The 25,760-nt window shown below is 42.6% G+C and overlaps 1 protein-coding gene across 3 annotated transcripts; it reads right to left on the minus strand.

Moving 5' to 3' along the window:
* Positions 1-176: 176 nt before the first annotated feature.
* HSF2 (heat shock transcription factor 2) lies at positions 177-25,760 on the minus strand. 3 transcript variants are annotated; one of them, XM_042441844.1, is made up of 13 exons: positions 25,506-25,759; positions 12,815-12,923; positions 12,010-12,137; positions 11,703-11,827; positions 11,395-11,470; positions 9,762-9,823; positions 9,567-9,651; positions 7,701-7,864; positions 5,586-5,849; positions 2,523-2,628; positions 1,855-1,908; positions 1,112-1,196; positions 177-860 (listed from the first exon to the last, which is right to left on the minus strand). In XM_042441844.1, exons 1-13 carry the CDS (start codon positions 25,632-25,634, stop codon positions 571-573), a joined length of 1,677 nt encoding a protein of 558 aa, XP_042297778.1. In that variant the 5' UTR covers positions 25,635-25,759; the 3' UTR covers positions 177-570. The 3 variants fall into 3 exon arrangements, with proteins under 3 accessions (XP_042297778.1, XP_042297932.1, XP_042297851.1); XM_042441998.1 differs by lacking the exon at positions 25,506-25,759 and adding an exon at positions 22,025-22,152; XM_042441917.1 differs by lacking the exon at positions 1,855-1,908 and having other exon boundaries at positions 25,506-25,760.

Raw genomic sequence — 25,760 nt, forward strand, 5'->3', positions numbered from 1 at the left:
ACTTGCTGGTGATGCTGTAGTTGGAGATCCTGTAGGACTCATTTAGGCCTGTTCCAACTCTGACGCTAGATAATATTGTAGGTAGAATCTTGTTTTGAATTTTCCATACCTATAATGTAATGTAATAGCTGAAGTCCAAAGCTCAATTACAGGTAAGTAACAAACCATCAATTCTGTTCTGGTCCCTTAACAGTTTTATTTAAACAAAGTTGTAAAAATAGAAAACAAAGTACAGAAGATAAAACTTTGGAGTGCTATGACCTCCATCCAGAATTACTTGTATCAGTCATACATAGGACCAAAAGTGAACAAGAAAAACCGTAAGTGGTTAATACAGTGCATCCCCATTACCTGCTATATTGTGAATACATATAATTCCAATTATGATAGCACTAGAATGTAACGAACTAGTGTGAATATACTGTTGATGGTTTGGGTAAACGTTTAAACCACTGACTTGGTGGGGAAAAGTGAACTGTTTTTAGATTCCACATTAGTTGCTCTCACAAAATGCCATTTACAAAAGATCGATCCCAAACAGCCTAAATAAATAGTTTGTTGTAACTCTCATTAGTTGTTTAACAACGGCATATCTGTGTCCATGGGCACTGGAGCAAGTTCACACAAATAAAATAATGTAGCTTCACTGGCTTCTGCTTCTGTCAATGGTTCTAGACGAACAAGTTTGCTTTGGGTTGGCTGCGGATCCAGATTGCTTTCCAGAAGTTCATCCACTTCCAATGGTTTATTTAGAGATGACCCTGGTTCTGTTGCCACATTTGCACTTTCCACTGCTGAGCCTGGATTTCCATCAAGGAGTGCAAGGAGAGGGAAGGCAGTATACTGAATGAGTTGTTTATCTATAGAAGAACAAAGAAAATCAAAAGGAATTGTCTAGCTCACCCACAAAGACATTTGTTTATTCTGACAAAAAACTGATTTTTAAAAGACATCTTATGATATACAATTTGCTACTTAGACTTATGTGAAATACAGAGACTGTGTTAGCCATTTTATGATGTTTATATCTGAACAGATTTTTAAAAATTAATGTATGCTGAATTATACACAATCTAGCATACTTTACACTACTATTTATTCATGTACTAACCTGCTTTGGGCTTACAGCTAGGCACATCTTGTGTAGTTTGTTGAGTACCATTAGCCTTCATAGTCTCAATTCCCTTTGTTTCTACCTAGGAAAAGATTGCATAATTATACAAATTTGACTACATATTAAACATTTTTATTAAGTTTAGGAACAGTTACAATATTCTGAAATGACTTTTAAAAATAAATAAGATGGACTGTGTCTCTAGAAAAAACAGTAATGTATCTAGCACAAAACTGCCAGGTTTCTGAATGCTATCCAAAAATTAAGGTACAGAAGTACTGAAATTCTAAATACCTATATACCGGCAACACCTACTAAATAATTACTATTCTAGTTTGACTAGTAGCATGACTAAATTCATGCCAAGTGTTATTAAATGATCCAAATACTCTTTGTCCAATTTTAACCAGTTCTCTGCTTCTGTCTTTTCCTCTTTTTCAATAGTACACTCTGTAGTGCAAAAAACCAAAAAACAAACTCATGCTAATCTGTAATGTTTCTGCCACAGTAGGCTAGTAGAAACTCTAACAAAGACTATCAAAATGTAGAAAGTGCATCACATTTTTACTGGTTCATAAAATTTCAGTACTGGAATGCTTGGAAATGCAAACAGTCAAACTGCAAGATCTTAATGTAAAATCTCAGCCTTATTAAGACAAATAAAATATACTGATATGCTATCTGCTAACTGAACAACTGGCCACCAAGAGTTGCAATTGCTGTACTAGTTTAAAACTTACTTTTGTGCTATTGATATGTCCTGTAGGACTCATCTGCACGGAACTTGAAAAAAGCTGAACAAGACAAAATATACATGAATTTAAAATTCTGTGCTCTTTATATGAAACCGGTGATTTTTAAACTGCAAACCGGTATTTTGAGCTTGAACATTTCTATAGTAAAAATGCTCTACAGAAACCTTCACGTACAAATTTCTGTTTCAGTGGATGTTTCTGAACCTTTAGGGTTAAATTCAACATGATACTAAAATTTTTGCTAATGAAGAAGGACTTTCTTCTATCTTCCTGCAGTCTCCAGGACACCAAAAATCTACAAACTCTCAAATCAGGGAAGGCAAAATTCCCAGAATTCCACAGTATTGAGCCATGGCAGTTAAAGTGGTGTCAGACTGAATTGTTTCTGCAGTGCAGCTGCAGCTCCAGTCTATTAATCTTTCAGAGCAAATTCTAAGGGCAACTGGGGGAAGACGTTCTACTGATGGGGCTACTTCTATCAGCAAAATGAAAGCACTGGATACAGGCCATATGTCCTCAGTTAGAATTTGTTAATACAGAACCTCTAATGAACAACCATTTTTAAATAAGAAAATGCAAGTGTGTATTTTCCCTTTACAAAATCTTTGTGAAGAAGGAAAGAAAAGCCAAAATAAAATACTGTGAATATTTACATCAATCAGAAGATCTGGATCTATGCTGAACTGCCGTCCTGAAAGCATAGCCTGGAAATCTTCTAAACTGCAATCAATGCTCTCAAGGTAATCAAGGAGTTCCACCCTTAAAATAATGTAAGAAGACATCATGAAATTCTGTTTTCTGAACAATACAAACTTTTCACCTCAAGAAAAAGTTCTTTCAAGGGTGCAATGATAAAAAAAAAGGAACACAAGATTAGTCTTTATGCTAACAATATCCTTGTTTTTCCCTTGCTATCCAAAACAGCATTTTAACTGCAGCTTAAAATTATTTTGAAGGATTTCTATTAACATTCCGGCCTGAAAATCCACTATGTCCCAAAGCAGACGGACCAAAAGAACTACGCTGGAACTGTGGCAACCGGTCCTGAATTGGGCCCAGTTCTTTCCAGATGGCGTGGCGCTGGTGTGCCATCCGACTGCATTCACAGTGTGCGTCATATGAATGCCACGCCCCCAACATGGCTGGAAGCTGGTGCTTTTGGCCCGACTGCTTCAGGCTTAAGAGAAGACAAACGTGTTGTGTACTGACACCTCTGTAGAACAGAAACAAATCTAAGTCATATCATGTATGTCCCTCAACTACTCCTATATTAGATACCTTACATTTCACCTAATGAAAATGTTCCCTTAAACACTGGACCAAAACATCTGAAAAAATGGCAAACAAGTACTGTAAAGTTTATTGCCAGGCAGCAAAGAACATATTTGTAGCTGGGGTAAAATGTCTTCAAGTTAAAATGGCAGGCCTTGAAATTCCCAATTTTGTTGTGCGCCTTCAATTCATTTCTGACTTACAACAACCCTAAGGTGAACCAATCATGAGGTTTTCTTGGCATGATTTGTTCAGAGTTTGCCACTGCCCCTCTCTGAGGCTGAGAGAATGTGACTTGCCCAAGATCACCCAGTGAGATTCCATGGAAAAGCAGAGGTTTGAACCCTGGTCTCCAAGTATCCTGGATCAACACTCAAACCACAACACCATGCTGGCTTTCGGTTCCTAATTTAGAGAAATATTATTTGGCAATTTAATTAGCAGTACTCACTGTGGCCCAAAGCAGACCAGGTTCAAGTGGAAACGGATGGCCATTTAGGTATAGCTGATGCATCTATCTTTCTACTAAGTTTCAGGAACAAAACTGAACCAGTTACAGAATTTCTTTGTGCCTGAGGTGTTTGGACATGTTTACCTATGGGGTGGTCTCCAGCCTCCCCTTTTATCTCCAGGTTGGGGACAGGGCAGCCTCATCGGCAGCCCAGAGGCCCCAACCCGGCGGTTTTCAGGACCATGGAGAAGTGGCAAAATGCTGCTTTTCCGTGGTCCCAAAAGGCTTCATGCCCCAGGACACCACGACAGCCACAGCCAAGGGAGACAGGCGCAACCATGGGCGGCCCTTTTTTCCCATGGCTTCATTCTCGCAGCCCTCAAGGTAGAGCAGCTCCTTTGTTGCGGCGCTGCAACCAGGAAGTGATGCCGTCATGGCGCCATTTCCTCTGCACTATGTTTGGGTGGTCAGTGGCGGCACCAGCATCATGGCAGCCCCCATGTAGATGGGAGGCCACCATGATGACAGCGCAGTCACATAGTAGGGTTGCGGGGCGTGGGGACACTCCGCCCCAGGCAACCTTACTACGTGTCCAAAGCGCCAATCTGCACCAGACCAAAGTTAACGTATTTGTTCAACCCCTTCATGCCACTTCTTGATACATCCTAAATTTCAGCACAGTGATAAATGTAACCATATGTATATGGGCTTGGAGACCTGTTTATAACTGGTAGACCAGTATCAGAAGGACAACTAATCATAAAAAATTGAAAGAATAGATCCCTAAGCCATTGAACAAATTTCAAGCCCTCATGTTTGCCTTTAGGTTATATAAGGATACAGGTACAACCAGTGCTCCCTTACAATGTTTGAGACATACTGCCTTGATCACTCTAAAGAGAATTAAAGGACTAGCCTACAAGATTTATAAAACAATTAAAGTGAGATATAGTTGTTAACTGTTTCCTCATAAGACTACATGAAATAAGTAACAATTTGTCAGACAGACGTTGGAGATGCTGTAATAATTTGGAATAACACTAGAACATGTGTGGGTTGGCTGCCCTAAAATAATTCAATTTCTTGATTGGATGAACAAAGTAACTAACAGTAATCAGAATATGCACTTTCAAAATACTTTACTGATTATATCAATTTATGACAAAGAAAATGAAAATACCCTATTTAAAGATCTTATATCTCCCTTACTGCATGCAGCAAGGGTAGAGATAGCAAGGACATGGAAGAACTTAAAAGCTTTATTCATTAATCGCTGCTTAGACAATCTGGACTCTTGTATTACTAGAGAAAATTACAGACAAATTCCAACTTGCCAGAGATGAAATAGCCAAAGACACTTTTGAGACTTATGGCATTTGTTTATAACATATATGGCACTTATAAATTTTGGACATGGCCTGCTGTTGAACCACATGACATTCTGGAAACTATTATGATGAGCAGTATTTGGACACTGATAGTAGTTTTACTGATTATACTTTGAATCATGGAATGTTGTTTGGGTGGGTATGGGATAATTTACTATTATACTACATAAATGCTGAATAAAAATACTTTTAAAAAGAGAAACAGTTCTCTTCAGATCTTACAGGCCCAAGCCATGTATTTTCTTTCAAAGGATGCTAAGACAAAAAATACTTAGGACCGGATATAAATGCAACCATGTATAACTGAGGACAATCACTAAGACTATTCAAAATTTAACAGGTATCAGGCATCTAATGATTCTAAACCTCTGCAAATGATCCATGGTATATTGCCCACACAACTGATGTTACTTAAGACCTTCACAATTCCTACTGGAATTCAGAACTCAATGAGTACTGAAGCCACATCTGAATCCCATTGAGAATACCCATTTCAGAAATCAATACATCAAAGTGCAATTTAAAAATAAAAATACAAATACAAATGCCACTGAAAATCAAGCTATTAAGGGGAAAAGTAGTAAATATGATTTCAAGAAACTAACTTTCCAAGAAGATTGATATTCTGTGAAATCACTCCAGTCTCACTGAGTATAGAGTCCATCATTGAAACTGGATCTTCTGCTGTTAAAGTTGATTGACTGTTTAACTGAACTGCACTGGACATTAATGGGCTTGTACCATCTATGGAAGGACTGACAGAATCAGGCGATGTAACATTGACTGGTTCAGCATTTGCATTTTCTTGAATTACAGGCACATAGTCATCCTCATTGTCATCTTCTACTATTACAATGTCAGGACTGTAGCTGAAATACAAATGGAAGATTACAGTTAGATCATCTAGTCATGACCTTTCTTCTGAAGCTTAAGTGAAGAAAACAATTTGAATTTTTTCCATTAAGATTCTTCCTGAGATGATGATCAGACTGGGTGAATACATATATCATGTAACGTTTATACAGTGTTACTTTAGCAGTTAAAGATAATTACTCAGATCAAGAACAGTGATTTTCAACTAATTGTTTTTAAAGTTGATAGAAGATTTGAAACATTTTTCAGTTCACCCAACACTACACCATAGGGAGTAATGGTTAAATGCTGGTACTGCAGCCACTCACTCATAGTCACAAGGTTGTGAGTTTGATACCAGTTGGGGGCTCCAGGGTCAACTCAGCCTTGCATCCTTCCAAGATTGCTAAAATGAGTACCCAGAGTGTTGGGGGCAATTAGCTTACATGTTTTAAACCACTTATAGGGTGCTTAAGTGCATTGATAAACACTATAAAATGTACTTGCTATTGCTATAGCAGCAGCGTGCCTGTCTCTGGTGGCACCTGGTGCAGGGCTTCAAAAGTGGAAAGGGTGGGGCTTCCACAAAGGAGGGGTGGTGAGGCCAGGCTCCTTGCTACAGCTTGGTTTTCCACAGGGGAAAGCCAGGCCAAGTGTGTGTGCCCTCTTGCCCTTCATTGCTGTAGTTTGGTTTTCCCTGAAAACTGAGCTGCAGCAATGAGCAGCAGGGGCAGATGTGTGCTCGGCCTGGCTTTCATCTGAGGAAAACCAAGCTGCAGCAAGGAGGTGTGGACAGGCGAAAGCACTTGGCAAGGTTGAGCCTGGCCTCCTTGCAGAAGCCCCATCCCCTTCCATTTACTGCAACAAGAAGGTGCAGGGGGCATGCATGCACTCAGCCTGGCTCCTTCCCATGGCCTGGTTCTCCTCTGAGAAAAAATGGGGCACAGCAAGGAGGGGAGGGGCAGGCAACGGGGTGTTGCTCCCCTCTTGAGTGTCACCCGGTGTGGTCTGCACCATCGAGACACACCCCAGTGATGCTGCTGCACCACAGCATCTTTGACATCCCTTCAAGTATTTATACAGGGCTATCATATCACCTCTTAATCTTCTCTTCTCCAGGCTAAACATCCCCAGCAGCCTAAGTCGTTCCTCATAGGGCATGTTTCCAGACCCTTCACCATTTTAGTCGCCTTCCTTTGGACAAGCTCGTTTCTCAACATCCTTTTTAAATTGTTGTGCCAAGAACTGGACGCAATATTCCAGGTGCGGCTGACCAGAGCAGAATAGAGTGGCACTATTACTTCCCTTGATCTAGACATTATACTTCTATTGATGCAGCCTAAAATCGCATTGGCCTTGCTAGCTGCCACATCGCACTGTTGACTCATGTTCAACTTGTGGTCTACTTGGACTCCCAGATCCCTTTCGCATGTAGTCTCGTTCATCCAGGTGTCGAGGTGTAATATTGAGGAGGCAGCCAGCTTGTTTTCTGCTGCTCCAGAGACTAGGACCTGGAACAATGGATGCAAGCTACAGGAAAAGAGATTCCACCTCAACATTAGGAATAACTTCCTGACAGGAAGGGCTGTTTGACAGTGGAACACATTCCCTTGGAGTGTGGTGGAATCTTCCTCCTTAGAGGTCTTTAAACAGAGGTTGGATGGCCATCTGTCAGGTATGCTTTGATTGAGATTTCCTGCATGGCAGGGGGTTGGACTGGATGGCCCTTGTGGTCTCTTCTAACTCTATTATTTTATGATTCTAAATAACCTGTTAACAAATGTCTATCTTGAACAACCACTGAGGCGTAGTAGATGCAGTACAGTAACTTTAAGTACATTAATACATAACCTAAAGAAAGACCTTACTTGGAATCTGAAGCAGTGTCCTCACTGGTTTCTGGAGTAACTGGAGCGTTTTCATCATCACTGATATCATCATCTGTGATATCATAAATAATGATATCATCAGACAACTGTTCCCTCTGATTTAAGCCATCGGTTCTGTTGTGTGGTACTTGCCCATTTACAAGCTGCAAGAAAAGAAATCTTTTCATAATGAAGGTTTTTTTTTTGAAAAAGAGACCCTCAGAGTAGATCAAAATTACAAGATACTAAACTTAATAACCTGAAGCTAAAATGGATTTGAGTTGGACTTACTAAAAGTTAAGATATTTTGATATGCGAACTAGACAAACATTAGAAGGAAAATGTGGTTTTCTCATGAACTTTCATTCACAAAGACATTCATGAATTTTATTTATTTATTTATTTATTTGCTTGTTTGTATCCCGCTCTTTTCCCAGGACTGGGACTCAGACTGGCTTCACAGTATTTAAAAAAAAGGACAATAAAATAAAAAGTACATTGAACAGAATTTTTAAACTGGTCCAACATCGAACATCCCAGCCTGTCTTTATAGTAATTCCCTAAATGCCTGTGTGAACAGGTAGGTCTTCACCTGCTGGCAGAAGGCCATCAAGGAGGGAGCCATTCTGACCACCCTGGGCAGGGAGTTCCAGAGTTTAGGGGCAGGCATTGAGAAGGCCCTCTCTCGTTTCCCCACCAACCGTGTTTGTGATGATGTTGGGACAGAGAGAAGGGCTTCCCCAGAGGATCTTAGCGTCCGGACCAGTTCATACCAGGAGAAACGGTCTGCCAAATAGCGTGGACCTGAGCCATGTAGAGATTTGTAGGTAATAACCAGGACCTTGAATTGTGCCCGGAAACAAACTGGCAGCCAATGAAGCTGTTTCAACAGGGGTGTTGTATGGTTTCTGTAATCTGCCCCTGTTAATAGCCTGGCAGCAGCTCTTTGAATATGTATATGAATATACATATAATCCCACAACTACTGTTATGAGGAATTAAAATGGGTTACACATAGCTGTAACATATTGTGTTGTAGCTGGAGGTGGTGGTGGATAGGAGTGAAGTATGTTTGGTGTTCTTCCCTAGCAATTACACAACAAGAGTATCACTGTAACAAAATACAGAGGGCTTCTGTGGGTTCAACCTATTATAGTAAGGAAATCATAGTAAGGAAACATTTTCTTTTTCAGAAGTATATGTACCAATTGACTCTAAGTCTTTTATTTAGAACTGCACTCATTGGCTTGCATCTTGTTGGTTAGTCACAACTCATTCAAATCAATTGTTGAATGGTGAGTAAACACAAAGATATGTTCCACTGACTGAATGGATCTACTCTAGTCAGGAGTAACGTAATATAAGCCACTGTAGTCCTCCTCCTACCACAAATACCATTACAATGCTGAATGATGTAGTTTCTCCATGTTATCATCTTACATTTCTTAATCTCTCTCTCTAACATGGTATTCACACCCTTCACTAAGGGGAGAAACAGACTGGTGGAAGGGGCGGCTTGAAGCCGCCTCTTCTGAACACAGATTGGGTCCAAGGTGAACGCACATCACAGCCCCAATCCACCTTTTCCCCAGCTGAAAAAGGAGAAGCAAATGGTTGCTTCTTTTTGGCTGGCAAAAAGCCGTCTTTTCCCGCTCTGCTGCAGCTGGAAGCTGGCTTTAAGATGCTCCAGTGGCGTATAATTGCTGTGCTGCCGGTGCACCTTGAAGCTGCCACATGTAAATGGCCAAAACAGCTTCAGGACATGCGGTGCATGAATGCCGTGCTCCAAAGCCACTTGGACGGCGATGCAAAAGGGCCATCTGTTTCAGCCCTAACTTTGGTAAGTATATTACAGAACTAACTCACATGGTGTTTATTTTCTGTCGGTTCTTTGATTATCTGCTGGAATACATTGGCCTTGGCAGTTCCATTTGTATTCAGAAGTAATGGACTAAATCAGAAAAGAAATATAAAAATAAAGATTTGAATTAAGTTTTTAAATAATACCTCTCAAGAAACAAAACTGTTTTACATTACCAAAATTCTCAACAACATATTTACCGTTTGCGTTTGAGACTCACAAGCTGGTTATTTTGAACAAGGGTAACAATGAACTGTACAATCTGCAAAGAAAAACAGAAATTTGCCTCAGACTACAGTCTTAAACACAGGTAGTCCTCAGTTGACTAAATCTCTCACAAAAAAGTGCTTTTTTACAGTTTATGTCCACCCAGCTCCCAACTTTCCTTCCTTATTTTCTGTTCACTGGTAACTTTTTAGCAGCAACAGCACTGAGTTGGCTAGAGAAACACAGACGTTTAGTGTCAGGTTGCAGCAGCATGCCTTCAGTAAATATGCAATAAAGCTTGAGGTGGGAAAGCATGGGATTCTATTCTAGACAGTCCTAATGTAGCTATGTATGGCCTGCCTACAAGTGCTAAGATAAACAACAGCTCTTTCCACAATCTCTTACTGAGCATGCATGGACAAAAGAAAAGTGGAGAGCCACCTCACCCCCTTCCCACCCCCATTAAAAAAGGCTCGATCAGCAAGTTTGGCCACTAAAATGAAGGAAAGAAAAAAAATCATTCCAGCCTGCCTTTTGGAAGAAAGTTTGAAAGGGTCTCCAGAAAGTTCCAATCATTTTACTTGACCTGGTTGCTTCATTTAATATGCGCATAATTTAAGTTTTAAATGCAAACTTAATTTGCTAAAACAAGCAACTGCTATTTTCTTTTGTGACTCAGGAACCCATCCCTGTTCTTTTTATGGGGAGAGAAGAACCGCTGGACTTGGTCCCCTTCCCCACTGCCATTCCCTTCTCCTTTTGCGTCATGTCTTTTTAGATTGTAAGCCTGAGGGCAGGGAACTGTTTAACAATTTCTAAGCTGCTCTGAGAGCATTTCTGGGGGGGGGGGGGGGGGAGAATTGTACCAAATTTTCTGTTAAAGAAGTAATGCCCAGGAGCCTATCTAGTTTGTTAACTATATTACACCTGTATGAACACTGCAAGTTCATCATATGTAAATTACATGTAAACTCATGGCACTATACAAATAAATGATAATAACAACTCTGGCATTTGGTTTTATTAAAACAGAAGGAAATTAGCTATAACAAATGTTACAGATTCTCTAAGTGGATAAATATCAAATAAAATGAGATGCAGTGATAAGTATGAGGGATCTCACAATCCTGTGACTGTAGAAGGCCAGAGAGCTTCCACAGAAGTAATAAGACCAATCGGTAGAGTTAGACATCGAACGACTCTTCATATGATGGCCATGATCTCTACGATACCAATGGCCACGTGGTAGTTTCTTATCATACACAATTGTGTATATATAACAAACTTAGGTATATCAGTTACTTATGTACAGTTCCATTATTACCATGTGCTCAACAAATATGAGCTCTCCCTCAGTCCCCATTAAAGTCAGCACAGGAAAAGGTAAACTAGTTCTGAGGAAGCTTGGCTTTTTGCATTTACCTTGTGTAGGTGCTGCTATACTATTTAAACTACTAGTCTATACTGGAGACATAGCCATGTTTACAATAATCGAAGTTTACTACTTAACACTAGGCAGTGCAAGTTCACATGTGCTCCTCATCCCCAATTTTGAACTGCATAATAAAAGGATTTTAATTATTTTTTAAAATTATAAATGACCCAAAATAGGAGTTACATAATTACCTTTCGAATAACTTGTTGTTGTTGCAGATGTTTTGCTCTCAGTTCTGATACTTCCCTCCAAAGAGATTCATTCTCTCTGTTTCAAAATGTTTACAGTCAGTGTAATGATTTATAATAGTTAACACAATAAAATACTTGCAAATGTAGCTGTGAAGTGGTATTAACAACCAGTAATGCGACTGACAGTTTTAGGACAAAGCAAGAAACTTTGGACTTGGAAATCTAAATGTTGCTAGCTTTCCCTATTAAAATACTGTCCTCTGCTTCTGAAAATCACATTAGACTGCATACATTCTCACAATATTTACCTCTTCAAAGCAGAGAGCCTACATTCAATGGTCTCTTGTTTAATTTGAACCTTCTGTGCACTACTTATGATTTTAGACAAGTCCTCCTGACGAATTTTATTTTCTTCAGGCCTTGAAGAAGAAACCTATAAAAATTAACATCAGGAATAAGTGTTTTAAAATGGAACTGACATCTTATTTCTTTAAACTATTAACAAGTTACCAGACTACAAACTGAAATGAAATCTTAAGAACACAGAAACAAAAATACTATCAGATGTTAACTTCAACAATACTTTGGACAGGTTCTACAAAACCTCTCACTTGCCTTTCTTTTAATGTGCTCCAGTAAGTCTTCCCGTCCTTGCTTGAAGTAGGGATGTTGAAACTCAACAGGACCATCCCTTTCCAGTTTAACAATACCCGAGTCAACATGAACTACTTTACGAAAGCCATCTGAAAAGGACAAACAAACAATATGCAAAAACCTACTAGAATACTGAAGCCTACAAGCCACAAACAGTAAAGTGAACAATTACAAAGTTTTTACAGCAAGATAGCTTTTCTATCTTTCTATAAGTAAGAGATTTATCAAAAGGATATCTTTTAACTGGACAGAGGCTCAAAAACTGGACCCAGTTTGAATCCATTAGATTTTCTTGTTACCTTTGTGTCCACTGTTAGTCATTAACATAATGAGATTCACTCCCATCAACCATCACATCTTTGATTCCATTCTCAGTTTATACATTTATAGAACAAAATTCTTAGATGACAGACATGACTGAAGCTCACACAAATTATATGTTCATGCAGACCTGTAGCTGTAAGAATTAAACCCGTCAATGAAATCCATTCTCAGCATTTTCTTCGTTTTTTTTGTTTTGGGAGATTCAAAACACACTGATCACTCAAAATATGCAGAACATTTACTTTTGCTTCCCTTGTATACTGCTTCAGCCAAGGACTGCAGCTGTACACCATACAACACTATCTGCACTCAGACTATCAAGTAAAGTAAAATGTACTGCTGACAAAAAGACCACCTGTGCACTAAATTAAATTGAAGGTTTGGTGTTATAAATTAAGAATATAATCTTGGAAGCAATTCTGCGTATTATTATCGAACTCACACATATTTAGTTGTCTCACAAAGCTTGCCATGTTGTTGTGCTTGAAGTACTTTGGAAGAATCTCTTTGGCAAATCTTTGTTCATCCAACACAAGGAAACTCTGGCCATTCTGAAATTAATGATCATATACAATTACACTGACAATTTGAATAATACAGTTAGAAACATAAAGCAGTTTCATGACCTTAATGAACCATATCCAATACGAGCATTCTGAATATAAGATAAATCAGCATCAGAAATACTGGACACTGATTTATTAAACTTGGTACAGGCAAACTGAAAATGTTTGTAAATCTTTCTGGGTGCTTAAGAATTTAAGGCCACTATGAAACATCAATGAGCCATTTTCAATGGATACATGTATATTTGCCAAGAGCTGAGTTACTGTGTGCCTTCAATTGTTTCCAACTCATGGTGACCCTAAGGGGAACCTACCACAAGGTTTTCTTGGCAACATTTGTTCAGAGGAGGTTTGCCTTTGCCTTCCTCTGAGGCTGACAGAGTGTGACTTGTCTAAGGGCACCCAGTGGGTTTTCAGGGCCAAGTGGGGATTCCAACCCTGGTCTCTAGAACTGTTGTCCAACACTCAAACCATCACACCACACTGGGTCTTACATAAGGGCTTGTGTAGGTGTAGAATCTATTTACAAGCAAAAATGTAAATAGGAACAAACTACATGGAAGACCAAAGTAACATTTGGGAATGCACAAACATGGAATAGCAATTATCTCTAATCCTACCCCTTATGTACTGAGATGGGCTTCAAAACAAACATCCACAACAAAAAAGCAAGCTATAAAGTACAGAATAAAAACAAGGCAAGAAGTATGGTAAAGCAAACAGACTAACTCCAGCCCCAAGTTTTAATATTCAAAAGCCCTTAGCAATCCATGTGCTCCCACTGACCAACCACTTGCTGAATGGAGACATTTCTTATTTTCTAGATGAAGCAGGTTCCCATAAACCTAAGTCCTATTAATGAGCCTCTTTAGCCTTGAAGACATTAAAATGAAGCTAACTTAATGAATGTTTGCACCCTGGGATCCATTTCATTTTAGAAAGTGGAAACCTCTGAAAGAATAGAATGAAACTGGCTTTCTTCACATCATTTCTCTAATAAAATTAATAGGAGTTCTTTGGAATAAAAGTAGACACAACACAGCACTACTATATAATCCTCCAAATGGAAGCAAGAAAGGCCACAATAAAATCACAAGACCTAGAATGAATACTCTGTTTCTTCTTCGTGGTCTCTGCGAATCATACAAATGGGTTTCACTGCGCCTGCGCAGTGCTGTTCGGAAACTTCTGGAATCACTGGGCAAAGTTTACTTTGCAACATATAGAGACTTTTTGGCAGTAACTCCGTCCACCCGTTATAAGGCCCCTGCCTTCCCGCTCTTTCCCCAGTTCCTTTCTTCCGCCGCGTTAGCTGCTTCAGGGAACTTTCGCTTGCTCTTGCTTGCTTGGAATCACTTTCACTTTTGACCTCGGACCGTCTCTTGACCATTCTCTTTCTCCCGCCCCGGTAACTCTCGGCTTGATTGACCTCGTTTTTGGATTCTCCTCTCAACTTGACGACTTTGGAAGGATGCCTGCACCCTTCAAGAAGTGCGACGTGTGCGGGGGCAAGGTGCCCGTTCAGGACCCTCACTCCTCCTGCCTCCTCTGCTTGGGCAAGGACCACGACCCGAAGGCCTGTTCACTTTGCAAGTCGCTCTCCTCGCAGGCTCGTAAGAACCGTGAGTCCCGATTGACTTTGGCCATCGCTCTGGGGAAGGTCCAGGAGGGTGGCTCTCGTCCGTCATCGGCCCCTTCTGCTGCACCGCCGGCGTCTTCTTCCCGAGCCAGCGTGTCTAGTGTGGTGTCTGCCCTGCCGATGGCAGAGTTTTCTTCCACCACTGATGTGGCCTGTGGTTCCCAGAGACCCAGTGCCACCAACAAGCCCTCCAAGCGCCCCCAGAAAACTCCGGGGCCTGAGGGTTCCAAGCCCAGGGCTAAGTCCGGAAGGGAGCTGTCTCCGGAGGGCTCGCGACCGAGGGACCGTTCGGAGGCGGAGGCCTTGGCCGTACCGGTGCCACCCTCCAAGTCGAAGCCGTCCTGACATGCCGCTGAGCTGACCGAGGCGGGGATGCTGGTGGCTCCGAAGAAGGCCGTGGCTGACAAGGGCAAGTCACCTAAGCCCCCCACGCCAACTGCGGTAGTCCTCTCCGATCTGCCGGACAACCCCTTCTTCCCTCTTGACGAGACGCCCTGCCCGTCCAAGAAGCGGCACTCCAAGGAGTCCCGGGGGGACTTGGGCGCGAAGAAGTCGAAATCCAGCCATGACCAGAGTGGAGATTCGACTTCCTCTAAGGGAAAGGAGAGCTCGTCTCGCAAGTCTCGTGCTCCGGAGAAGAAGACTCGCTCCCCGACCAAAAAGGCTCGTTCTCCTGTGCCCGTCTCATCTCGTCTGGACAGGTCCTCTGCTCTGGATGCGGCTCCTCTGCTGGATACCCCGTTGCCAGCCACGGTCGACTTCGTCCATCCCGATGCGGAGGCCGTCGGAGTCGTAAGGGAGCAATCTCCCCCTCTCTCCCTCCATTCGGAAGATAACGAGCCCTCTGATGACGACAACCAGCCGCTGGACGAGGGCACCGACATGTTTTACGACTCCGAGACGGGGAGGTATTACATGTCGGTACCGAGGGAGACCGCCTTCCGCAAGTTCACTCAGCTGAACCCGCATCCTGTAGCCCCTCGGAAGGAGAAGCCCCAGACTTCGCATCCAACGACGTCGAAGCCTGATGTTTCCTCCTGTTCCGCAGCTCGTCCCGAGACGGAGTTGCCTGCCCTCCAGATTCCATCCCATCCCGTGTCTCGAGTCCGGGCGCCTGATGTTCAGCTCTCATCAAGCTCCGACTCTGATGAGGAGCCTTTGTCACCGGCGGTGGATCCTTCTGGCGAAGATGACACCTCCATTCAAGCGTCTCCTCAGCGGATGCATCATCCTGAGCCGTCTTCGCTGATCGATGATCTGCGTTCGTTTAATGAGCACATCATCAAAATGGCCAGAGCCCTGGACATCGAGCTCTCCTTCCCCGACGAACAGGCCCAGGATCCGGTGGAGCGATGCGCCCATGGTCGGGTCCCCACCCCACCATCCATCCCGCTGTTACCGTCCCTCGAGACCATTGTCCGCAGGTCTTGGGATGCTCCTGCTTATCTGGTGGGGTCGTCACGGAGGATCGAGTCCCTTTATTGGATCGCCCCTTCAAGCTGCGCGTGGCTGACCGACCATCCAAAGCCTAACTCGGCGATTGTGGAGGGGGCCTAACAGGGTTTCGTCCCCAAACAGGCGACCTCACCGATCGACAAGGAGGCGAAAAAAGTTGATGGCCTGGCCAAGAAGGCCTACTCTGCTGCGGCCCTCGCGGTTAAAGCCATCAACTACAACGCTTGCATGGGGGCCTACATCGAAACCCTCATGGAGGGAATCTCGCCGCTTGTCCCTGATGTCCCGGACGAGGTCCAGAGGCGTCTCGTCGAGATCCGAGATGAGGCCCACTCCATCGGCAGCTGGCTCATCACCGCCTCCAGAAACATGGCAGACTGCGTTGGACAGACCATGTTGGCGTCGATGGCTCTCCGCTGGCATGCGTGGCTTCGGGGGTCCGACTTCAACTCCAGCGTGAGGGCGGCCATTGAGGACATGCCATTGGATGGGTCTGGCCTCTTCCACGCCGAGACCAACGAACGCCTGAACAGAAAGTTCAGGATGAAGGCGGCGGCGAAGAAGCACGGGATGTCGTCCTCCATCTCGCCCTTTAGGAAGAGGCAACGTCCGTGGCAGCCCCAAGGTCAGTCACAGGGGACCTTCCAGCAAGACCGTCAGCCCCAACAACAGGGACCCCAGAGGCGCCGTTACCCCTCTCAGTCTTCCTCGTCCTCTGGCCGCCGAAACTTTCCTCCCCGGTACCGAAAGTCCCGCCAGCAGGATACCGACCAGGGGAAGAAGAGAGCCTGAAGGGTTGCAGCGCGCTTCGTCTCTCCTTCCCTTTTCTTTTTGGACATTTTGAGGCCCTCTGTCACCACCTGGGCCTCCATTACATCGGACTCGTGGGTCCTCAACATCGTCTGTAGGGGCTATGCCCTCGAGTTCCAAGAGCTCCCCCCAACCGGAGCCTTCATGTCCACTCACCTCTCGGACACCCTTCTCAACGAAGTGCGCACTTTGCTGGACAAGGGGGCAATCCCCCCCTTACCACCTGAGCAATGCTCCAGGGCCTTTTTCTCCAGGTACTTCACGGTACCGAAGTCAGATGGGGGCATCAGGTCCATTTTGGACTTGAGGGAGCTGAACTTTTTCCTTGAATACCGCCGATTCCAGATGGTAACCTTGGCTTCTATTCTGCCGAACAGCACTGCGCAGGCGCAGTGAAACCCATTTGTATGTATTCGCAGATGACCACTCGAAGAAATACTGTTACAGGTAAGCAACCTGTCCTTATCCTTTGCCCAGTAAGACTGTGTTCTATTACTGTGTGTAGATCTTAGCACAATGAGCACTCAATGAAAGATTAAATATTGAAAAACTGAAAGTCATACATCACATCCATCTCCTGCTCAATCAATCAATCAATCATTTATTCAGTCATTGAGCAGTATAAAATATAATAAAAAATATAAATACTAAGATAACAGTATAAACAAAACAGTACAATTATTGGAACAAAAGTCAGAAGGGCAAAAGGGCAAAATCATATCAAGCTTCACTGACTATCATCAATTGTATATCCACACCTCAAAGAATTTCAGATCATTTGCTCCTGAAAACCTCACCAAGTTCGTAAGTGAAAAACATACCCATCTAACATACAATTTCTACAGCTTGGGCTCTCTAGCCATATTCGGTCTGGGCTATCACTCTGGGTCCACTAGATGGGGAATCAGTAAAATGGGACATGGTAAGTCCTTGTTCTCCTTGCCTTTTTTTACTTCCCATCTTACTGAGATATGGAGCAGATCAGACTCCAATATCCAGCACTACAGTCTCTACTGCAGGAAATCCAACATTGTCACTGGGTTGCTAATTAAGCTATCTTTGAAAGGATAGTCTCTCCCCCACCTTCTCATGACAGGCAATTACTTGGCCGGGGTGAGCGGGTGGGTAGGTTAGTGGGAATCAAGAGTGAACATTAATTTCAAGTCAGATGAAGTGTGGTGGCTCCATTTATTCCTTGCCAGCTGTGCAATAAAACAGGTGACAAGCAAGTTTGCTGAATAAAGGTATAACTCTTTTGTGGATTTTGAATGTTATTGTACTTTGCTATATGACCAGCACGACTACACCTGAATATGTTTCCAGATGACTAAATGTAACCCAAATGAAATGCAACCACTGACAGAACAGTCAATTCCCACAATATCTTAACTGTTTTATTTGATGAGAAACAGTTGTCTAATCAACTAAATTAAGCCCCCAAGAGCAGGGCTAGACTCAGAAGGAGGAGTGAAGACAGGAGGAAGGTATATCAACCATCTAAGATATGTGGATAACACCCTACTACTAATGGAAAGCATCATAGATTAGGAACAATTACTATGGAAGGTCAAGGAAGAAAGTGAAAAGGCAGGGCTGCTGCTGAACATAAAGAAAACAAAAATAATAACCACAGAGGAGATACATAAATGCGAACCAGACAATGAAGAAATTGAAATAGTCAAAGATTTATTGTACCTAGGATCAAACATCGCCCAGAATAGAGACTGCAGTTAAGAGATAAGATTAGGAATGGGACAGAGCTAGTGAAGATCCTAAAGATATAGAACAAAACAGCTAAGTGTTAGAATTGTCTAGGTCATAGTATTCCCAATCACTATGTATTGATATGAGAGCTGGACTGTGAAAAAAGCAGAGAAAAACAAAATCAACTCATTTGGGATGTGGTACTGGAGAAGACTGCTGAGGATACTGTGGACAGCCAGAAAGACAAAACAAATGGGTCCCTGAATGGATCAGGCCAGAAATGCCGCTGGAGGCCAAGAGGATTAAATTGAGCCTGTGATACTTTGGCCACATCACGAGAAGGCACAGCTCACTGGAAAATACAATATTGCCGGGAAAGGTTGCGGGTAGGAAGGTAGACCACACACCAGATGGCTAGACTCTGGTCCAAAACACACTGCAGAAATAATCCAATTGGAGACCTCTTTCTCTGGCTCAATGCTAGGGAATTCTGGGAACAGTAGTTTTGTGAAACATTTAGCTTCTCTGTCACAGATCTCTGGTGCCACAATAAACAACAATTCACAGGATTCCCTAGCACTGAGCCAGGGCAGTTAAAGCAGTCTCAACCCGGATTATTTCTACAATGTGTTTTGGACCACAATTAGGGAGGTCATAGGCATGCATTTGCAGGAAATGAGCAGAGCAGTGGAGGACAGGGAGACTTGAAGATGTCTCATCCACAGGGTCGCCATGAGTCCAAGTTGACTCAAGGGCAGTTAACAACAACAACAAAATTTATACTTTTGGTTAGGTAAGGAAGAAACTGGCAAAACCGTCTCTGAGTATTCCTTGTGAAAGAAAACCTTATGAAATTAATGGTGCCACCTTTGACAGGCAACTTGAAGGCACATTATCACACAATGGTTAGTTGGGAGTATAGAACCCTTCCTAATTACAATTACTTCATAAGTGCTTGCTTATAGCTAATGTCCCTTTGTTTTGTTGCTTTTGTTATGTATTTATGCAGTCTGGTGTCTATCAAGGAGGAAGGCTGGAGATTTGATCTGTAGTGACTGTTCTGCTTGGAGCAGAAGGAGATAGGATGAGCCAGGAAACAGGAGTTACCAACTTCGTGCTTACTTGGTCTGCTTGGAATTAAAACCTCACATGGGCGCTACTGACAGAAGGACATCTATGTGGCAGAGTAAAGACTACATATTTTGTTTCACTTTTTGTTTGCCAGCACTTTTCTTTTCACTGTGGAGCTCTGTGGAGCTCCATATCTTTGAAGCAGTTCTACAAGGGCTAAGAAGCTTGGGGGTAAGATATCTGTAGAAAGATTTATATATAACTAAGGAAGAAACAGCAAGGAAATATAAAAACATGAATCTTGAAGAAATGGACAAAAGAGACAGTAAGCTGACAAGTCAGAGAAAGAACCTTATAAACTGCAACATCCTTGGTAAGGGACTGCCAGAAAAGGAAGTTGAACATGACAGATAGTGGGCTGGAAATCTGGATTTGGGAAATTATGAGAAATGAAGAAAGAAGGGACCCTGTAAAGATTTACACACAAAACTTGGGGACAAAAGAGCTGTGCATTACTGGCAAAAAGAAGAGGGCTGAGAGGACTAAGAGCCACAGTCTGAAATGGCCTTCAGTTGACAGGTCTGGAGCCTAGACCTAGACATGATGCTGAACCTGCAGCAGTATTAGAGCCTGCCAGCTGAAGTTTCCATTGTAACAGGTCTGTGAAAGGGAGACCCTGAGCCAAAGGCAGAGAAATGCTGTTCTCCAGAGGTTTCCATCAGTCCTAGTCAGCCTAGCCAATGGTGAGGAATAATGTACAGTAAGTTACAGTGGAACCACATCTCAAAAGCCACAAATTACTGTTGACTTCAGGCAGTTACCTTGACAAGAGATCAAAGATCTTCAAAATATTCAAACATGTGTTCTGAATACAATGTATATCATTGCAGGAACATTACCAAATGTTTTCTTTCTTTCTTTCCTACATCAACTGATGAGAACGCATAACAAATTAAGATAAACAGTTATACAGCTGTAAGGAATCAAGTTTCTTCTGTTTTTTTTCCTCTGGACCAGTTTCAAAGTATAATTTTCTTGAAGCATCTGTGCTATCTTGTTTAGTGTATCTCAAGGTTAATGAGAAACCTGTTGTTCAGAGAGAATATGACTTTATCTGAGTTCATACAGCACCATACACACCAAAATGCTAGATTGTCTAGACTGCTGCACTGACTGATTAGCAAATTAAGGTCCATCTGAGTTGCAATTAATTTTCCTTTGAAAATGAGTTTAGTCCCTTTGTTCCAGTTCTCATGTGCACATCTTATATTCATTGGCATACCTTGTTATTTTGGTCCCAAGATCCTATTCCTTTGAGGTGTTTTTGGTACATGTATTACAATTTCCATCAGCACCAGGCAAGATGGTTTTCTTTATTTTCTGCCTGGTGGTTCTCTGCTTAAGTTTTTCCTTCTTGTAAATACATACAGTACACCTCCTTATGGCTTGCATGGTTGAGCATTATTCTGCATCTAGCAACTAACTGCTTGGTTCATTGTTGCTAAATTATTTACTGGTCTCTGGCCAGGGACTCTTAAGTACAGGGAATGAAGGATTTTGCTCCTTGTTGCCTTGGAGGCAATGGCTGATCTGCAAAGTGTACAAGTCTCATGGCTGAGACTGAATCAGACAAAAGGAATGGTTCAGCATATCATATACATCAGTAATTCTTACAATAGTCTTGTAAAATGGATCACAAATCTGACCTGGATAGTTCCTGGCTAATTCCTGACACTTAATCAATATTCTACATGAGTCTATAATCTTATTATACAGTATAGGCAGTTGCTAGACCATGTTAATGAGTTTTATACAGATGTTATCCTCAGCAGTCACATCAGCAAAAACCACATACAAAAACACTAAATGGGAACATTTTCTTAGGTGATACTAATTCTTTTATAGATATTGTAACTTGGCAGAAGGGCGAAACACACAGGACCTGAACTAAGCTCTACTAGGTCCTTAGCATGCTCTCAACTCCATCCACTTTCCTATGCTAGTGATGTCCTGCCAGTGTTCTGCTGCCAATAGCCTATTATTGATAAAAGTATGATGTAGCATGAATATAAATTATTTTCATCATTTCTGACTTCTGGCAACCCTAAGGTGAATCTATTGTTTATTTATTTACTGAATTTCTATTCTGCCTTTCTTCCAAAATGGGTTCCAAGGTCCTTACAAAAATTTAAAAAGATCCAACTAAAACATTAATTTACAAAAGTTAAAAAGGAATTAAACATTATTTAAAAAATTAAAACAGCTAAAACACTAAAATACTTAAAAGATTGTTTGTGTATATGTATATATGTATGGGGGGGGGGAGAGAGAGAGAGAGCATACACTACCTCCCACACTGCAACTCCAGCTAAAATTCAAAAGCCTGCCTAGATAAAAATGTCTTCACCTGCCAGTGGAATGAAAGATGGGAGGGAGCCACCTAGACCTCCCGTGGAAAGGGGTTTCCACACAGCTTGGGAGCAGCCATGGAGGCTCTTCCCTGAGTCCTCATCAACTGCACCTGTGAGGGTGGTGGGGCTGAGAGAATGCCCTTCCCGCAGATCTCTATACAGTACACAACTTGGTTTATATAAGGAGATGTGACCTTTCAATCTATCACGGGATTTTCTTGGCAGAATTTGTTCAGAGACAGGTTGCTCTTGTCTTCCTCTGAGGCAGAGTGACTTGTCCAAGGTCACCCACTGGGTTCCCATGGCTGAACAGGGATTCGAACTTCAGGTCTTCCTGTGTCCTAGTCCAACAGCCACACCACTACATCACACTAGCTTTCATATATTCATTACACTGATACATCTTCTGTTGTGTTAGAAACAGTGATTCAGTAGCAATCCTATACCAACCTGGTGGAGAAAGGACTGTAGCATTTTCTGATTTTGATTTTCTGATTCTGATCTATTTCCTGATACCTTCAAATGAATGACAAGCCTATTTTAGCCTTTTAAACAGGCCATAGCTCAGAACCAAGTATTAGGAGCAAGTAAAAACTTGTATACCCAACAGATCATATGCTAAAAATAAACAATCACCATTAGAAGTGTAGGGAGTGTGATACAATGACACTGTAAGAAATGAATGTCTCTGGTATCTGGACACTATTTGCCTTAGTCATCCAAAGACTATGTGTGAAAATTGTTTATCCTATCTTATCATGAGGTTCACATCTGCACAAGACCAAAGGCAAACAAGAAGAAACCCTATTTTATATTGTTAGAAGCAAGGAGAAAAAATATGGTGTAATAACATGTTTTGGGAATGCTACTTGCCATAATCTGTAGTGCTCTAATCAAAGAAACACTGAACAGATTGAATGATTAAACAGATCCATCAGCCATAGCAATATAATAATAATAAAATTTATTATTTGTATACCACTTTTCCTTAGATCAAAGCGGTTTACAGACCAATAAAACCGTTACAATATGAACATAACTGCTCTGACACAGGCATACAAATATAAATCTATGTTAATATTTTAGGGACTCAGGGAAACAATGTTTATGTACATTTAGGGGGAGCAAAAATAGTGAACTGAGCATTTATATAAAGCCACTATTACTCTACTGATTTCCCCCATACAGCATATACAGTAAGTTTAGATTTCACTATACTGTACAGTGTAGTCTGAAAACTGATAATATGCAGCTGGGAAAATGGGAGGAACACATTAAGTGTTTCTTAAGCACTTAACAATGTTTACAGAGCACCCTTGATATCCGCTGGGGTTTAGTTCCAAGACCCTCCATGGATACCAAAATCTATAGATGCTCAAGTCCTATTACAGCTGGCCCTCTGTATCCACAGATTCTTTATCCATGGATTCCACTATTCATGGCTTGGAAGTATTCAAAAAGGATATATGTTTCAAATAGCAAATATTGATTTTTCCATTTTATCGAAGAGACACTATTTGACTATCCATTATATTTAATGGGACCTGAACATCCATGGGGAGGGTGTCTGTGTCCTGAAACCAAACCGCAGTGGATACCAAGGGCCCACTCTATATACAATGGGGCAGTAAAATGGCTTGTATAAAAGGACAAAAGCAACGTTCACAATTGTTTTGAATATTTTCAAGCTGTGGATGCTTGAATCCGTGGATATGGAGGGCGGACTGTGGATATTGTTGAAATCAGAACTGAAAGTTATTAACCTTTAACATTTGTATAGTATTTCACATACAGGATAGTACACACTATTTCAAATATAATACAGCTGGATGAAATGAGTCCTGCCCTACAAATGTTTAAGCCACAATAAACTTCTTTAAAATATAAAGTGTTTCTAACAACACCCAAAATAACTTTTAAAGTGATCTTATAAGACAGCGTTGCATCACCACCCAGGACTGCAAAGGTGTCTTTAAAATCTGCTTTGCCTAAAACTATAGATGAAATCCTGCTAAGACATAAAACAAGGCAGGAACCAGAAGCTCAGAGACTCCTATCTTCAGAAAATCCCCAAGATGGGTGTTTGGAGCAAAACACTAAGAGATACTGCTGCGTGTCTTCAAGTGGTTCCCAACTTATGCTGACCCTTAGAAATCCCTTCCATGGGGTTTTCTTGGCAAGCCTCTTCAGAGGGGAGTTTGTCATTGCCACCTTGAGGCTGCAAAAGTGTGACTTGCCCGAGGTCACCCAGTTTGCTAAGGGAAACCCGGGATTCAAACCCTGGTCTCCAGAGTTGTAGTCCTATGCTAAATTTAGCATGTTTTGAAATTGTACCTTTTGTGTGTAAACACAACATTCATCTGGAGGCAGGAGATGCATGATAAGACAGCCTCTGCTCTCCCATCCCCTGTTGTGGCTGCTGTTCCTGACTGTCACAGGGGTCCCAAACACACAGGAGAAATAATCCAGTCTGAGACCGCCTTAACTGCCCTGGATCAATGCTCTGAGGGAATCTTAGGAACGGTTAGAGGGCTCTAGTGCCACAATAAGCTACAATTCCCAGGATTCTCTAGCCCAGACCCAGGGGAGTGAAAGCGGTCTCAAACTGGATTAGTTCTGCGGCGCGTTTTGGACCCAAGGCTACAGAACACTGTCTGTGTTGTAAGTCTCCTCGATCCTGCAGGAGAGGCGGGTAGAAATAAAATGTCTATTCTATTCTTGGCAAGCTTTCTTCAGAGGGGGCTCCGAGGCTGAGAGAGTGTGACTTGCCCAATGCTCCCACGGCTAAGCAGGGATGCATGGCCTCCAACTCTGGTGTCAGGGCTGCATGTCGGACACGTGTGTGTGCTCCATTTCTGACCCATGCTGGTCACATCCACTCTCAATGCCCATTTACACTTAAGGGAACGGAGGGAGGGCAGGCCTTCCCAGACTGGCCTCCCATTAGAGGATAGAAGTGTCTTACTCCCACCCTCTTCTTTTTAAGCTGTTTTATTCTGACTCTGTTAATTATTACTTGATTGCTATTATTATATGGACGGTGGAGGGTTGGGGGCTGTGTAGCTGTTGCGGTGTGTTATGTATTTTTATGCTTTGCTGTAACCCGCCTCGGTCCATGGGAGAGGCGGGATATACACACATCTTTATTATTATGTTGTATCATTGCATGTAACAGTGGCACAGCGAATACGGCTCTCTGCTTTCCGCTTTCTCGACCTGCTCTTCCCCCACAAGGAAAATGGAAAGGGAGGGCTCACAATGGAGATCCCCCCGAAGGGAGCAGCCTCGGGAGAGTCCGGGGCCTTCACCCTCAGGTTAAGGGCCGGAGAACCAGCCTCTGACAAAGCGGCCCCTTCCGCCTCAGAGTCACCAAAAAAGCGCGGCCAAGGCCTGGCCACGCCCCCTTCTCACTCGAGGCCTTTTATCCGAGCGAAGAAGGGCCGACGGTGGCCGCGGAGGGACATGAGCAAGGCCTACCTGGCTCCAGGTGATGAGCTGGTTGCTCGGAGCGTCGCCCACCAGCGCCCACAGTTTACTCAGGAAGGCCGGGACCGCCGTGCTAGCTGCTGTCGTCGAGGCCGATGAGGCGACCGGTTGTTGCTTCATGGCGCCTGAGTGCAACAAGAAGAAGGACCCAAGCTGCTGCCGCTGGTGCCGCCGTCTCTCGGCCTCAACGAACACTATACTGCGCCTGCGCGGCGCGCTGGACGCGCAGGTTCCGCGAAGGGCCTC

Source organism: Sceloporus undulatus, chromosome 1 (genome assembly GCF_019175285.1).
Source record: "Sceloporus undulatus isolate JIND9_A2432 ecotype Alabama chromosome 1, SceUnd_v1.1, whole genome shotgun sequence".
Classification (NCBI taxonomy): domain Eukaryota; kingdom Metazoa; phylum Chordata; class Lepidosauria; order Squamata; family Phrynosomatidae; genus Sceloporus; species Sceloporus undulatus.